The 16,704-nt window shown below is 54.4% G+C and overlaps 1 protein-coding gene across 1 annotated transcript; it reads right to left on the reverse strand.

Moving 5' to 3' along the window:
• Positions 1–64: 64 nt before the first annotated feature.
• Positions 65–15,565, reverse strand: LOC144936209 (palmitoyltransferase ZDHHC16-like). The gene is made up of 8 exons (XM_078863192.1): positions 15,348–15,565; positions 11,354–11,442; positions 10,523–10,551; positions 8,629–8,771; positions 5,852–5,943; positions 3,868–3,991; positions 1,519–1,589; positions 65–300 (listed from the first exon to the last, which is right to left on the reverse strand). Exons 1-8 carry the CDS (start codon positions 15,492–15,494, stop codon positions 228–230), a joined length of 768 nt encoding a protein of 255 aa, XP_078719318.1. The 5' UTR covers positions 15,495–15,565; the 3' UTR covers positions 65–227.
• Positions 15,566–16,704: the final 1,139 nt, after the last annotated feature.

Consider the following 16,704-nt stretch of genomic DNA (forward strand, 5'->3'; position numbering starts at 1 on the left):
AAACAAGTACCCACGAATAACAGCAGTAAAGCTACACTTCAACCGCAATTTGGCACGGCCGCCAACTCGCATGTTTCACACCACGGCTCTAGGCAAGGGCCGTTGCGTTTCCAGCTTGGTGTTGACAAATCGGCGATCGCTCCGGGTTGAAAAGCTGCCGTTTGTTGCGGGGACGCTGACGTTGAAGCGACCGGATGGAGAGAAGAAATGGGTTGCGAGCGGACACATCACGCGTTCCACAACGCTCCGTCGCCCGCGGGAAGGTGCGCGGACGGCAGCAGGACTCGCGTGGCCCAGTGCCTGATGGGAAACACAGGCGGGCGGGGTGCGGGATGCGGGGCGAAGCGACGGAACCAGTGGGGGGGGGGGGGGATGTTTGTGTCGAGCTCGGCCAACGGATTTGACGGCAATTTGCGTCACTCGAGAGCCGGAATGCGGAGCAAAGGTGACCGCTTAAATCTGCAGAGTTCGACCCGCGCGGTCGATTGGAGGTCGGGTGGATTCGTCGAGCCGCGTTCTCAAAATTGGGGTTGGGGGGAGGAGGAGGAGGAGGTGGTGGGGGCTTGGGGCCCAGAATCTCATCTCATCTCGACTGAGCAGTGGAGTGCAGCCACACATTACCGTCCGGAAATAATTTACTTCTTTATATTCGTAATCGGATGCGGGCTCGGTGAGATGGAGAATTACTTATGCAAGGGATAACACCCTTGCGGGGTTTATCGACAATTTATTTGAAGTTCAGGTGAGAATTTTTTGAGGTTATGATTCTGAAAACGACGCTAGTTTTGAACTTAAACCGCATAAATCAAATTGGAATATGAAAAGCTTTCAAAAGCCAGAGGAAAACGGCAGTCGCGGGTGGCAGAGCCACAATTTCACGAGTCTGGGTGAAGGGAGGTCGGTGGGGGGGGGGCTAAAAGTGATCGTGGGGAGGCTGCAGCGAACACGAAGCGGATTAGTTTTAACGAGCTGATGACGCGGGGTTCAAATCCCCACACCACAGATTACACGGAACCTTTTAAGTCCACCCCCTCGGCTAGGGCGTTTCAAGTAAGGACCCCCCTCCACCACCGTTTTGAATGCGAGTATTCATATTTTAACACGCACACGCTCCATGCGTTGCGGGTGGTATCCCATAAAAGTGTTAACGATACCACTTGCTAACGGAACGAGCCTACACCCACCCTATCCAGAGATCTTGGATAGAGTGGGGAGACAGTTTTAAGTGTTCACAAGCCTCCAGTTTGCCAAGTCCAGGAGGTCGTGAGTTCGATTTCGACCCTGACGTCCTGTGCATGTGGAGTTGGCGTGTTCTCTCTCCCCGCGATCGCGTGGATTTTTCTCTGGGTCCTCCCTCCACATTTCCAATAAACACGCATTTAGAGTATTTGGCCGCAATAAATTTCCACGTGGTAAGCCACTTCGTTGAGCTATGATGTGTGGCCAGGTCGCTTCCGAAAAAGAATTACATAGCTCGGTGAGCCTTGCCTGGTAATTAGGATGCAGGTGGATGTTTACCTTTTTTGCCCGACTCCCAAAAACCGCTTCCAGTTTCCAAGTGGGCCGTGATCGTACGGGTTCCTGTACACCTGCAAACGTGCGGAGCACACCCCTTCGTCATAAGCGATACACCGAATTCGCTTGAAATTAAGAATAAAGAAAAATTATTTTTTTTAAAAACCTCTACAGGCGTTCCTTCTCGGATGAAGCTGCGGGGCCTTGAAGCGAAAACGCCGGCCCCCCCACGGCGTGCACAATTTGAGACTCGTTCCAGCTGCCTCGGTCGGTCGCTCTCCGCCGTGGCAATCTCCTACAATTCCAATTACCGCCCCTCAGTCGACTTGTATTTAAAAAAGACGCCCCGCCGGGGGGGGGGGGGGGGGGTGAGGGGCAGGGGGTGGAGGGGGGGGGGCAACCGTCAAGGAGTGAAGTGGGAAACGAAAAATGAACGAGGACGTTAATCAGAAAGAAATCATTGCGCGAGCCTCCAAAGTGAAAATTTAGCTTTCAGACAATGAAAGGGAATAAACTTGGCTGACCCTGGGGGGGCCCTGCCACTCCAATCTCGACGGGCTTTGGGTGGCTGGCCGAAAAAAAATTACGCTCTCTCTCTAGAGAGAGAGAGGGAGAGAGAAAGAATAAAGTCTGCCGCACGAGATTTCGCTGTAATCCTCCCAAGGCTGCGAATTTCACACCTTGTGAGACACGCTTGTCGTCTGTACCAAGTCTGGCAGCCACGTAGATTTGGGAGGGGGGAGGGGGCTGGACCCCCCCCCCCCCTCCCAAGCGCCCCCTCACCTTATAAATTCTCATCGTGGAGCAATGACTGCTCACGCGTACACAGACTGATCTGCAGTGTCCTTTAAATGTGCAGGAAAACCGCGGTCGTAAGATGGGGCTGGACAATTGCAATTTTTCTTCTTGGTTCTTTCGGTAAAGTCACGTAGAAGGGAAGTAATAAAATAATAAAAATAAAACGTTAAATAATTCTCACGACGTTTCGGCCACAACGCAAGCAGCCGTCCTCAGGTGAAGACCAGGTCTGTCTTCAGACACTGTCTCCCCGACAGACCTGGTCTTCACCTGAGGACGGCTGCTTGCGTTGTGGCCGAAACGTCGTAAGAATTATTTTATGTTTTATTTTTATTATTTTATTACTTCCCTTCTACGTGACTTTACCGAAAGAACCAAGAAGATGAATCCCTGCAGTCACGAAAGCTTTAAATCGAAATTGCAATTTTTTTTTTTATAATTAAGAGTGGCGGCCTTTCTTCGTACAAGACAAAGATCCCCCGTATAACCTTATCGGACTTTTGGGGCAAGTGCTGTTAGCGAGCGCCAATAAAGGCCGGCACGGCACACAACAGGGGGGTGTGCGTGGCCAGCACCACGCCCGGCCACCTTTGTCTCCCTCGCGGCAATGATCGAACCGCGCCAGGTACTCATTTGAGGCCAAGTCATACCACACGCGGGGTGAGAGCCAGAGCAGAATGCACGAAAGACAAACGCAGATCGCATCGTGATTCTGTTGAGCCTTTCACATTCGTTTAGGGTTTGCTTCACAGTTGTGTATTCTCCCCCCCCCACCCCCTTTCCTCCCTTTAAACAATTTTATGCTCCAGGGTTGAATACTCTGGTTGGCGGATGGCTCGGGAATGGACGCTCGATGCTTGTTCATGCTTTGGCGATGTTTTAATCCCCCCCCCCCCCACTTTCGCAAGATGAAGGAGACGGAACTCACGCGGGGCTCCGATGACCCCTTTGTAAATGAATCAATTCGCGATCGATCGGCGTGATGAGCGGTGGAAGAAGGCTCTGCGGGATTCCGCTGATGAGAGCTGCGGGCAAGACGAAGGCCCCCCCCCCACACCCCACCCCCCCCCCAAACCCGCCACCCCCTCCTCTTGGCCCGCTCACATCGAGGTCGGCACGGCGCAGGATGTGTGCATGCGCACAAAAGATAAAGATCCCCCACCCCTCCGTATAGCTTTAACGAGCTGTTTGGGGCAAGTGCTGTTAGCGAGCACCTACGAAGGGCCGGCACGGCGAACGGGGGGGTGGGTGGCCAACACTGCGCCCGACCGCCTTTGTCTCCCCGGTAGTGATGTTTACCACACACCACACCAGGTATGCATTTGAGGCTCAGTCGGACTCGGGGAGGGACACAGGACCGGTGCAGATAATCGGGTCCTCGGTGAGCGATCCTCGTCACCGTTGTACCACCACTCGCCGGACAGTTCGCACACAGAAACTCAAAACGCGGACGCAACACACGCACGCACACACGCGTGGCCACTCGCACGCCTCGCATCCCCAAGTGAGCACTCGTGCACGCTAGGATGAGCGCTCCCGCACGCACGCACGCACCTGCCCGCGAGCGTTGGCGTGCGCGCGCGTCCTCTCGTTGAGACGCCGCTCCACGCTCGTTTCCCCGCGCGTCACGAGTCGCGCGTGCCACAGCGTGAGCGCGCCCAGGATCACGCTCACCCCGCTGTGCAGGGGAGACACGGGGAAGGCACAGGGGAGGTGGAGGAGGCACGGGGGAGACATCGGAACATGAGCAGAGAGATTTAAAGCTTTCGTGACTGCAGGGATTCATCTTCTTGGTTCTTTCGGTAAAGTCACGTAGAAGGGAAATAATAAAAATAAAACATTAAATAATTCTCACGACGTTTCGGCCACAACGCAAGACAGACCCTGTCTTCTCGACAGACCTGTTCTTCACCTGAGGACGGCTGCTTGCGTTGTGGCCGAAACCTCGTCAGAATTATTTTATTATGTTTTATTTTTATTATTTTATTATTTCCCTTCTACGTGACTTTACCGAAAGAACCAAGAGGATGAGCAGAGAGGTCACTACTAACGGGAGGGCAGGAAACTACAAACTGGAAGGCAGCCATACATCGGCACCAGCGACTGCCCAAGCTCTGTGATCCACCAGCATGTGGGATACTTGTTCTGATACAATCCCAATCGAGTCATTTGGTGGGGTGGGGTGGGGAGGGGGAGGGGCATTTATTTATTTTCGATCGATACTTGACCACGCTGGTCAGCGAAGGGGGGGGGGGGGGTCGGTGAAACCGGCCAGCGGGGACGCGGGAGGAGCAGGATGTACGGTCCAAGGATGGATATCGTTGAAGGTCGCACCGCCCACGGCCCCGGTTCTATGCGGGGCGATCGCCCATTCGAGCGCCGTTTAGACGTCGTGGCTTTTACCAAACGTCGTCGTCGTGGGAGAGGCCAAGCATCCCGTGCACAGGAACCTCCTGCAAAGCCACTCTTGAGACTCGGGAGCGAGGCGTTTCTCGCGCAAGCAAAGATTACGGTTCGGATTGCATGAAAAGCTAAAGTCAATTCTAGATTTGAAGCTTTCGTGACTGCAATGATTCATACACCCTTAGGTTTTTTCGGTGAAGTCACGTAGGTAAAAAAATAAAATAATAAATAAATAAAGCACAATTTTTTTCGATTTCATATTTTATTTCTATTTTTTTACTATTATTTTTTACCTACGTGACTTTACCGAAAAAACCTAAAAGCGAAAGTCAAGGTTGCTCTATTTGTTGCGGCTTTCTCCATAATCGAGGGAAATGCAATGTCAAAATAATCTGCCATTTCAGAAAGAGACAAAAAAAACCAAATGAAATGATTTCGTTCAAACCCAATCCTTTACCATTCCTTTGCTCATTCTATCAAACTCACTCGAGCGTTCCCCGAGCGGAGTTGACTGGTGCCGAGACATTTATACAAAATGTATTTGTATTATTATTATTGCTCTGTAGGCACACTTGTATTATTTAAACACACATACGGCAGGCGTCGTGCGCGCGCATGCTCCCGCTGTTTTGTGTCCGCACAAAGCCGCCACTTCTTATCAGCAGCGTAGCCGGCACGGGTCTCGGGGCAAGGAAATTAATGCCCCCCCCTCCAGTTCAATTCTCCCCCCCCACACACACCCCAACCACCCCTCCCCACCCACCTCTTAGCCCGGCATGTGATGGACTTACGCTCCGGTCTGCAGGCCTCGGGGCAGTTGTTCGCTACCCCACCGATTGCACCCCCCCCCCATACCCCCCTCTGTATCTTCACCGTTTCCGCCGATCATTACCTCTTCTGCCAGCGATGAAACCCTCGATCGCCGTCCCTCTTTGAGATGATGCGGCGGTTACCTCTGGATGCGTTTTACTTGTGGGGGGCGGGGGGGGTGGTGGTGGCCGAGGAAAGACGGAGAGTTTCATTTGTGTGCGAGCAGCGGCGTAGAGAGCGGTTGGTTTTGGCCCCGGGGCAAGGAATGCAATGAGGGCCCCCCCCCATCCCCCGTCCTGTTCAACCCGACTGGCTCCACCGTTACCTGCACATGACCCAGACGTAGACGAGGAAGTTGCGACGGAAGGGGTCCAAGCGCGGGAGGGCGGCGGCGTCCGGGAGGTCGGAGGCGTCCGCCTGAGCGGGGTCATCGTGCGGGGTCATCGTGCGGGGTCAACGTGCGGAGTCATCGTGTGGGCGGGGGGGGGGGAAACGCAGAGGAGTCGCGACGTAGGCAGCGATGACATGAGCAGCAGTGGCCATGCACACGCACACACGCACGTACACAACAACCGCCATTCGCCACTAAGTGGCGGTGACGTCACCACGACGCTTGTGCCAGGTCAAGTGCACCTTGAGGCCACGTGAAGTGTCGAACGCCCGCTGGCAGGAGGTCACGGGGCAGACCCAGCAGGTGCCACGGGTCGACTGACCGAAATGACCGAGATGACTGGCTGATGCACCACCTGTGCCCCCTACTGTGCCAACTTGCTGTGTTTTAGCCACCCGGCGCTCCGTTCGTTGTTGTGAGCGTCGCTCCTCCGCCCTCCGTTGTTGTTGGAGGGCGACTGCCTCCAACTGCCCAGTAGCGTCCTTCACGAGCCTCCTCCACTGAGGCCGATCTTGACACCGCTGGTACCAGTCATCGGCAAGTCCACTCAGCTCCAAGTCCTCCCGAACCACATCACTCCATCTCTTCTCCAGCCCGTGCCGCGCCCGTTTAGCCCCCTCGATCCGGCCGAACAAAAGCTGTTTAGGCATGCGGTGGCTGGGCATGCGGGCTACATGACCCAGCCAACGCAGCCTTGCCTGCCGGAGGAGCTCACCGATGGGACTTTGCCCAGATCTTTCAAGGATTTGTGAGCTCCTCACACAATCCAGCCTGGTTAAACCCAGGATGGATCGTAGGCAGGCCAGCCTAAATGTTTCCAACCGGCGAAGATGCTCCATTAGGGGGGTCCACGTTTCGCAAGCGTAGAGTAGGGAGGGAATGACCGTGGCCGAGAAGACCTTAAGCTTCATGCGGAGCGACAGACCAGGTAGCTTCCACACAGCGTTACGCAACCGATGAAAAGATATTGCCGCTCGACTGATTCGGAGTGAGACCTCTGCTGTTAAACTAGAGCCGGTCATAAGCACACTGCCCAGGTATGGGAAACTCTCCACTCTCTCCACAACTTCCCCATCACCGATTGGGAGTTGTGGGGGTGGAGTGTCCGATGGTACAAAATACCCAGGCAGGTGCTTAGTTTTGGTGGGGCTGATGGTAAGGCCCCACCTCTTAGTGGCACGCTCCAGTCTCAGCAGCAGCGTCTCCATCTCCTCTTCTGAATGAGCAGCTATTACCAAATCATCAGCATACATAACGTGGTTGACCAATAGGCAGCCATCCCTTGATCGCACCCGGGCGTCGATCAGCCTCCCATTATATCTGTACCAAATGGAAATTCCTCCGGTACAGCTATTGAAGGCTTCACGAACTACGTAGTCGAAATAGATGTTAAATAATGTGGGAGCCAAAGGACATCCCTGTCGCACCCCAAGGTGTACAGGGAAAGGCTCCGACTCCCGGCCACGTAGTTTTACCCGGGCCCGCTCACCATCATGAAGGTCCTTAATGATCGTGAGCAGAGGGTCAGGGACTCCGAAAGCACGAAGAACACCCCAGAGCCCAGGCCTACTAATGGTATCATAAGCCTTGACCAGGTCAATAAAGCAGAGATGCAGGTCTTGTTGGAATTCCCTATACCTCTGCTGTAGCAGACGGACAGAAAATATGGCATCTGTGCAGGACCGCCCTTTCCTGAAACCGCATTGGGGTTCCGCAAGCCTCTCCTCAGCGTGCCTAGCAAGGCGATGTTGAATAATCCTTACCAGGACCTTTCCCGGCACACTGAGGAGTGAGATGCCCCTGTAGTTGTTACAGTCTGTGCGGTCCCCCTTCTTAAAGAGGGGGACCACCAGGGCATCCTTCCAATCCTGCGGTACCCGTCCAGCGGTCCAGACTGTTGTTATGATGTCATATAGGGCAGTCTGTGCACAAACGCCACCCTCCCTCAGCACGTACACACACACACACGTACACACGTACACGCACGCACGTACACACATACACACGCACGCACACACGTACACACACACACGTACACACACACACGTACACACACACACGCACACGCGCACACGCACACACACAAAGATCCCCCGTATAGCCTTAACAGACTGTAGGGGCAAGTGCTGTTAGCGAGCACCTATGAAGGCCGGAACGGTACACGAGGGGGTGGGTGGCCAGCACCACGCCCGACCGCCTTTGTCTCCCCAGTGGCGATGTTTACACACCGCAGCAGGTACTAATTTGAGGCCGAGTCGACCTAGGGGAGGCCCAGGACCGGTTCAGATAATCGTCACTGGTGTTGGCCGTGAGCGGGAATCGAACTCGGGTCGCTGGGTTTGCAGCGCAGCGCGCTAACCGCTACACTACCGCTCCCCCCATATAACTACACACACATATATACACACACACATATACACACACGCATGCTAACAGAGGCGTGGGTCGGAGGAGGGGGAGATTGTAAATTAAGATATTTTTAGGTATGTTTCAAGTTCCGTAGAAGTAACATTAGAGGGTGTGAAAACGTAATTCATAAGAAACCGCTATTATTTCGCAAAACGAGCGACTTTGTATTTTACGAGAGTGTACGTCATCTCAAGAGAGGCGTTCCGCTGGGGATGCGAGCACTTGCCGCACAATCCCCGTGCAGGCTACGGAGGGGACACCTTTGTCTTTGTCCGTGTAAAACAAAAACAAAAAAAACCCACCTGACTTGCCGGCACGGGGTCACCGCCGAGAGTGACCAGGTCCCAGGTGGTCGCGCTGCAGTAGACGCAGCCCAGCGTCATGGAGACACAGAAGCTGAGGAAGTAGCGGTGGTTGAAGTGGCCCACGCAGTTGTCCATCCAGTCTGTGATGACCTCGTTAAGGAGGGGCTCAAGGACACGCCGGTTTAGGAGGTTGTGTGTGTGTGTCAGCGCCACGGTGGCGAGATGTTAACTACCTCGCCTGGTATACGGGAGGTCGTGGCGTTTCCATTCCGAACCTAACGCCTGCTGCATATCTGGAGTTTGCGTGTCTCTCTCCCCGTGGTCACGTGCATTTTTCACAAGGTCCTCTGGTTTTTTTCCCCGTCCACGATTAGAATCCTCGTGCGTTTATAGAGTGTGTGGCTGCTATAAATTTGCACGCGATAAGCCACTTCGTTGAGCTATCATTTGTGGCCAGGTCACTCCTGAAAAAAGTGCTCTACAGCCCAGTGGCCTTTACCTGGTAAAAGAAAAAATTGTTGATTGTGTTTGTGTCTTCATGCGAGTGTGTTCGCAAACAGCACTTGCCCCCTACATTCTATTAAAGGCTATACGGGCACCTTTGCCTTTGTGTATGCGTGTGATTGTACATGAGAGTCTGTGTGTGTGTCTGTGTGATTGTATTTTCAATCTAAGTGGGGAGTGGAAGCGTTGCAGTTATCGCGCTGCGCTACGAAACCGCTCATGGCCAACACCAGTGACGATTATCTGAACCGGTCCTGAGCCTCCCCTAGGTCGACTCAGCCTCAATTCAGTACCTGCTGCGGTGTGTAAACATCGGCACCACATCACCCCTGCGGGTGTCGTGCTGGCCCTAATAGGTGCTCGCGAACAGCACTTGGCCCAACGGTCTGGCAAAGGCTTTACAGGGGGGATCTTTGTCTCGTGTAAGTCAACATCAGACATTTCAATGCAGCCACCCGGTCTGCGTATCGTGAGGAATGTGGCGAATTCCGTGATTTATTCAAACGGCTACAGGAGTTACGGGCTGGGTGTTATGATAAAACCCGACTCGGCACACAGAGGGGACGTTTCTCTTAACGCTGCCAAAACAAAAAATGTAACATTTAAGGTGAACCCTTTCACGAATGGCGCGGCGTTTAGCGCACCGACGTTAGCGGCGAACGAACTCTTCACCGGCCCCTCGGCCTCCCCTTCCGTTGGCTCGGTCGACCAATGAGCACCTGCCCCCATCGGCATTCGTAGTACCCGGTGCGACGTGTTTGCTGGTTGCGTACGGACCGTACCACTTCCTCTTGCGCTGCGATGGCCTTACTCGGTGCCCGCTGACAGTCCCACAAAGCTTGCCTGCCCTCCTCCCCCAACCCTCCACTTACACCAACCCGCACTCACCAGCGTGGTAAAGTAGTTTGTTCTCCTGGAACACAAATTGGATGTAACGCGATGAATGTAATAGGGAGCGCGTTTTTTTGTTTTGACGCGGATGCCAACTGGCTACGATGGAGTGAGCGGAACTACGGAATAAGCGGTCGCACGGCCGCCTCGGCGTAGCATCGCACAAGGGGGGATGCTGCTGGATTCTTCTCGATGCTCACCCTACACCGCGCCTCGGTCTTTGTTCAGCCTACATGACACGCATCGCACGTGTTATCGTGGACTGTGCTTTTTACCCTCTATTATATACGATGTACTATTACAACGCAATCTTTCCATAACGCGGTATTCTTGTGGAACGCAACGACCGCGTTATATTACTAGGAGGACAGTGTACAGCTCGAAGAGCCCTCGCGACAAATCAACGGATCACCGGATATTCGGTTTCGATGCCGGCTCCAGACTTGCTGTGCTGCCTCGTACGGGGGGGGGGGGGGGGGCGGGTGGCGGAGGATACAGCAGTGGTGATCCATCTTCAGCACGCACCTGGAAACACAGCAGATGGCACGCGTCTGCAGACGCGCAGGCGAGACACGGAATCCCACGGGGGGCATTGCCGACAGTGACTCTTGAAAATATGTCTCAATATTTATTTATTTCCATAGAAGGTTGCTTTGTCTGTACTGCCATCCGTAACGCGGGGGGAGGGGGGGCACGTAAGCACGTATGTCTGTGGAATTTCTTTCGCACCCTACCTAGCCGACCGTGCTAATCGGAGGCGCGGAGGAAAGCCAACAAACTAAACGCAAGCAGCAGATCCAACATCGTGCGATGTCAACGACACAGGCGCATAAAGCTCCGTTTGCCCATTAGGCATCGACCCTTTTTCAAACTGCCCAAATTGATTAAACGTTTACCCAATACTTGCAGAAACAACGCAGAGCAAAAGAGGACTGTTTGCAAATATGCGAACGCCTTTTCCACCACCCCACCCCCGCCTCCCTCCCCCCGACAGCAACCGAAGACAAAACGCATGCTGACAAAGATCCGGGTAAAACATGCACGCCCACGATCTTCCTTAACTTTGTTTGATTTGGCTTTCTTGTTACACATACGTTTTGTACCGCATGCATTTTGTTACGCATGCGTTCCAATCCTACCATCGGCGATATCCCTCCATCCCGGCCCACATCGCACCATCTATTTCTACGTCCAAGATAACCGCGATTAAAACACGGTTTTGCGTGAACTTAAGCTTCCCCCCCCCCCTCCTCGATCACGCATCAACATCGCCACCCCCTCCACCCCCACCCTCCCGACTGAGGGCCCCGTGGCGTCTGATCCTCACCTGCAGCAGACGCGACAGTGGTGAGCTCGCGGAGGTCGATATCGCAGGCACTTCTTGCACACGGACGCCTCGACCCGATCGTAGGACCCCTGCGGGAACGCGGATAACGACCGGCGAAAGTCAGCGCTCGCTCGGGGTGTCCCCCGAGTGAGACGGAGATCATCTCAGAAAAGCGACGTCGATCGGCCGTGTTGCTCTATTCAAACGTGGGCATCAAAACGGGGGAGGGGGAATCAATCTGCCCGGGTAAGGTCAGCGACTGGGGAAAAAATTCGCCCGCTAACCGGCGCACGGCGTTCGGCATAGCCCTCGCTTTGGCTGTGGCGAGCGGTTACGTGCTCACTTCCCAGTCTATGCCAGCGACCCGGGGAAAAAAGTATTCGCGGAGAAAAAAGCAACACGGCGCGCAGAGAGCCCCGACTGCCACGCCTGGTCCTCCTTGGGAAGATCAAAGGCATGAGAGAAAGACAAAGACGGAGGTGGTGGGGGGACGGGAGATCACATCAAGTGGTGGACCCCAGCTGAGCAAGGGGAGCATGACGGGTGCCGCGGTGGCTAGGAGATGTTAACTCTCTCGCCTGGTACACAGGAGGTCGTGGGTTCGACCCCAACCCTCATGCCAGGTGTATATTTGGAGTCTGAATCTCTCTCTCTCTGTGGTCGCGTGGATTTTTCTCGGGGTCCTCGTGTTGTTCACTCCACATTTAGAATCAACGTGCGTTTAAGAGTATTTGGCTGCAATAAATTTCCACATTGACAAGCCACTCCGTTGAGCTATCATGTGTGATAGCCAGCTCGCTTCTGAAAAACAGCTCACAGCTCTCCTTGGGGCTTTACCTGGTCAAATAAAAATAGTAAAATAAAAATCACGAAAGCTTGTGCCGAGAAGTAGCGCGCTGGTGTACGTCGACCTCCGACCCCGGAGCCGACACCGCCAGATGAAATAGAACCAAATCTCGGGACACTGCGCACACGTGACTGGAGGCATGCAGAGCGCAATCATTTATAGAAGAGGAATCGTGTTTGAAGTGTCGCGTGGGGAGAGGGAAGGGGGGGGGAGGAGGTGGCGGTAGCACGAGGAGCAGAAAGCTACGGTGGAGCAGAGATGGAAATTCGATGACGGCTGTGGTACGGGTGCGAGTGAGGACAGACACAGAGAGAGAGAGAGAGACGGTCCCTCCACGGCAAACAACAAAATAGGGCCCTGGTCTCAGATGCCATTAGGCGCGTCAGAAAACACGGGCGCATTCCCTCTCTGATAATTTTTTGGTTTGTTTAATCTTGTAGATCACAGAAGCAGAAAATCAATTTCATATTTTATAAAAAAGAAACCCCCTTCGTCGGCCGCATCGATATGCCAACAACGGTCGGTAATTTACCGACGCGGCCAACAGACTTCCGCCGCGGCAAAAAATTTATGGCCGGTTGGCGAGGCTGACCCGGGGCGGGTAAGCGGTTTTGTAGAAGCTTCCTTGGCCGATAAAACAAATGCCTGGCTCGTGACAAGCAGCGACAAGCGGGCTGGTGTTTTATACCAGAGGTTGGAAACGATCGGCCTAAGAGGCGCCCCCCCCCCCCCACCGTCTCCCATCCCCGCCCCCCCGTTTGCGTAAATTATGGCAGCGCACGGGAAACTGCCGACCGCCGGCAGAGAACTCCGTCTCCACACGTGCTTGAGCGACACGTGTTTTAGTCTGCCCGCCTCCCGCCTTTCCAGATCGTTATTCAAAGTCACAAAGTGATTTCCTGCTGCTCAAACGAGCATCCAGGCATCGGTGCTCACCGCCGCACGCACGCCCCGTTCACAGCCCCGAGTCAGCGGCGGAGATTCCGAATTCCGATGGCACATAGCGGTGCCTATTTTATCGACCCCCGGAGGACATGATGGGTTGAGTCAACCCCCCCCCCCCCCCCACAACCAACCAGGACTAGAACTCGCAACCTTGCTCCACCGCTGGGCCGCCTGGCCCGTTACTCGACCAATACCATCCGGCAGAATTTGCCCAAACAAGCAAACTTTCGACCGGTTTCGACTGTACGGGTCTCATCAGCAAAGCCAGGCTAGTTAACACAATTGCCAGTAGCTATTGGCAAGAGCACTCCCAGCTCAATGATGGGGCCCTGTTCACGTATACACCCACGCTACGCTGCTGTTGTTGTGAAGAATTTATGGGTCGAGGAAAATAAAAGCAGACCTCGGTTCCGCATCTCAACATAACACATCACCATCACCTCTTCAAATCGAGATGACGTTGGGGGAATGCAACGCCAACGAAGATCGCTTTCGACCGGCAAAATAAAAAAAGTGTCACGGACGGGAGGTGACGAACCGCGGCAGTCACAACACGCGCGCACGCTGACAGAAAATGAGCGATAATCCCCAGGCAAAGGTAAAATTAACAAGAGCTAAACATAGAGACGACGGCAATTTAAATGTAAAAACGGATGCAAATGAGGTGTCGCATCTCGGCGGAGCCTCCGCTCGTCATAAATAAAGATTAGGTCTGTAAACGAGGTATCCGCAACCGCGCTGCGCCGCGTAAATGACCTTCGGATGATGTTCACTGCCGGTCCTCGTTAAAAAAAAAAATCACTCCCGCGTGTCCCTCGCTGAACTCGATCCGACGCCTGTGATCAACTCGCCCCGGCGGGACCCTGCGCCCTGCGCCCAGTCGCGCCACAATCTCACGAGCTGAGCAGGAAAATGGAGCCTGTAACGGCGCTAGGACGGGCGGTCGTCGTGCCCGCCAGGTCGTTGCGGGCGGCTGCGGGGCCGTGCGACGTGGACGCTCGCCAAAATTCCACCGTTGTACTGTACTCGTGCGTCTATACTCCCTTGCCTTCACCGCAGAGGTCGCAACCGGGTACCCGATACCCGTACCCTACCCGATACCCGGCTATCCGTACCCGGCCGGGTACGGGTAACCGTTTGCGACCCTGGTGCGGCCGGGTACGGGTACGGGTAGGCTGTGAGTCACTGGTGAGTAACCGTTTGTCACTCATTTCGGGTAGGGAACGGGTACCCAATTTGCGACCCCGGGTACCCAATTTGCGGCCGGGTACGAGTACGGAATCAAAACCCGTTTGCAACCTCTGCTTCACCAACATGCACTGGGCCAGCCTGGTATGTACGTATGCCCGTTGAACGTATTTCGCACTGCGCGTAGCCAACCGTGCTAATGGGAGGTGCGGGGAAGGACAAGATACTAAACGCACAAAAATAAGTACGGTCGAATAACTTGGGTGACCCACACGGTGTGAGGCAGGGCAATCGTTCGGCAGCGGATTAACGTATCGAACCCTGTTGAACTCTCTCGGTAAGTCAGCGCCTCTGTCAAGCTTGGTGCGGATGGGAGAAGCAACGATGCCCTTTATACCTCGGAAAGACTCACCCCAGTCTCAAGACTATTTTTTCAGGAGGGTGCCTCAGTAAGATAATTGCTGGGCTTCCCATTTCCTAGCTACCTCAGGCCAAGCCTACGACACCTGGAATTCCCATATGCCGAGAACTGATGAGGTTTGGAACATTTCAAGATATTTTATTTCACAACAGAGAGCTCATTAAGATCCGTTTTCTGTTTGTTTTTTTGTTTTCAATTTCGATGTGAGTAATTTGATTTTGAGAGCACAGCCTTCACAAAGAAGATAGAAAAGACGCGTCTTGCTTTTTAATTCACTTGAGATGCTCGGGATGTCAGGGGGTAGGAAAGTGCTGCAGATGTAAATTGGGAAGAGGAGGCTGTGGTGGATTTTAACAGATACAATGCCAATGATCAGATTCATTTAAACTATCGTCGTCCTCATAATCAGCCAGCCAATCCCCTGCTGGTTGAAGGCCAACCTCAACTCACCGGCACTTCTCAAGAACCCACCATGGTAATAATCCACCTGGCACCTGGCAACGCACGCGGTTACAACGATGCCGACAAGAACAAGCGTGGGCAACGCCGGCAACGCCGACAATACCATGACATCGCCCCCCTCCGCGTCACACCTGCGTGGGCTGCCCCGGGTCCGTAGACACGGCCTTGTAGTAGTGGAACGAGATGAGCGCCAGGTTCCAGTGCCCGTAGCCCAGGTGCAGCGCGGCGCCCCAGGGGCTCGCCCGCGCTAGCACGGAGGGGTACACGATGCCGTACATGCTCAGCACCACGGAGAGCGTCAGCAGGGCCACCGTCACCACCAGCGCCTGCGGGTGGAGGGGGGGGGTGGGGGGGGTGGCAGCGTCGTCGTCAGAGGTCGCAAACAGATTTTGACTCCTTACCCGTACCCGTACCCGGCCGCACCAGGGTCGTAAACGGGTACCTGTACCCATACCCGGCCGTACCCGTACCCTACCCGTACCCGGCCGGGTACGGGTAGGGTACGGGTATCGGGTACCTGATTGCGACCTCTGGGATGAAGCCATGTTGCAGGCGCGGGTGGGTTGATTCTAGGAACTTGAATTGTGAGAAGAGACAAGACGTTGGGAAATGAGTGGCAAATGGTGACTCACCAGTGACTCACGGCCTACCCGTACCCGGCCACACCAGGGTCGCAAACGGGTACCCGTACCCGTACCTGGCCGGGTACAGGTAGCCGGGTATCGGGTAAGGTATGGGTATTGGGTACCCGGTTGCGACGTCTGGTCGTCGTTCAGCGTCGCCGTCGTTCCGCTGTTCGCCAAACGGCCGCCACGGACGGCACGGACGTCCGTGGATGTTGACGCCAGCCCCCCGCGGCACGCTGGCCGCCTCGGTCGGTTGTCGTAGTCATCGTTGTTATCGTCGTTATTGTCGTAGTCATTGTCGTCGTCGTCATCATAGGCATCATCGTCATCATCACCGCAGTCATCGTAGTCATCGTCATAGGCATCATCGTAGTCATCGTCGTTATTGTCGTAGTCATTGTCGTCGTCATCATAGGCATCATCATCATCGTCATCATCACTGTAGTCATCGCCGTAGTCATCACCGTAGTCATCATCATAGGCATCATCGTCATCATCATCATAGTCATCATCACCGTAGTCATCATCCTAGTCATCATCATAGGCATCATCATCATCACCGTAGTCATCGTCGTGATCAGCACCGTGGAGAGCATCGCTCGGTCGCAGCGTTCACAGCCAACACCGGCGTCCCAAGCACGGCAGGCTTATTCAGCCGCTATCGTCCGCATCGTCAACATCGCAGTCGGCCCCACTAACAGAATCAGAATGTTTGTACTGGAGGAATCCGATGAGCTCTAAACCTCTTTTTTTTTCTCCTCAGATGCCCAGTAGGGGCGGGTGAGAACGTTACAGCAGCAAACAGTACAAACTCTTGTTAGTAGCGCCAGCTCACTGCTCGGCTGCTGCTGCTGCTGCCTTC

Source organism: Lampetra fluviatilis, chromosome 15 (genome assembly GCF_964198595.1).
Source record: "Lampetra fluviatilis chromosome 15, kcLamFluv1.1, whole genome shotgun sequence".
Lineage (NCBI taxonomy): Eukaryota > Metazoa > Chordata > Hyperoartia > Petromyzontiformes > Petromyzontidae > Lampetra > Lampetra fluviatilis.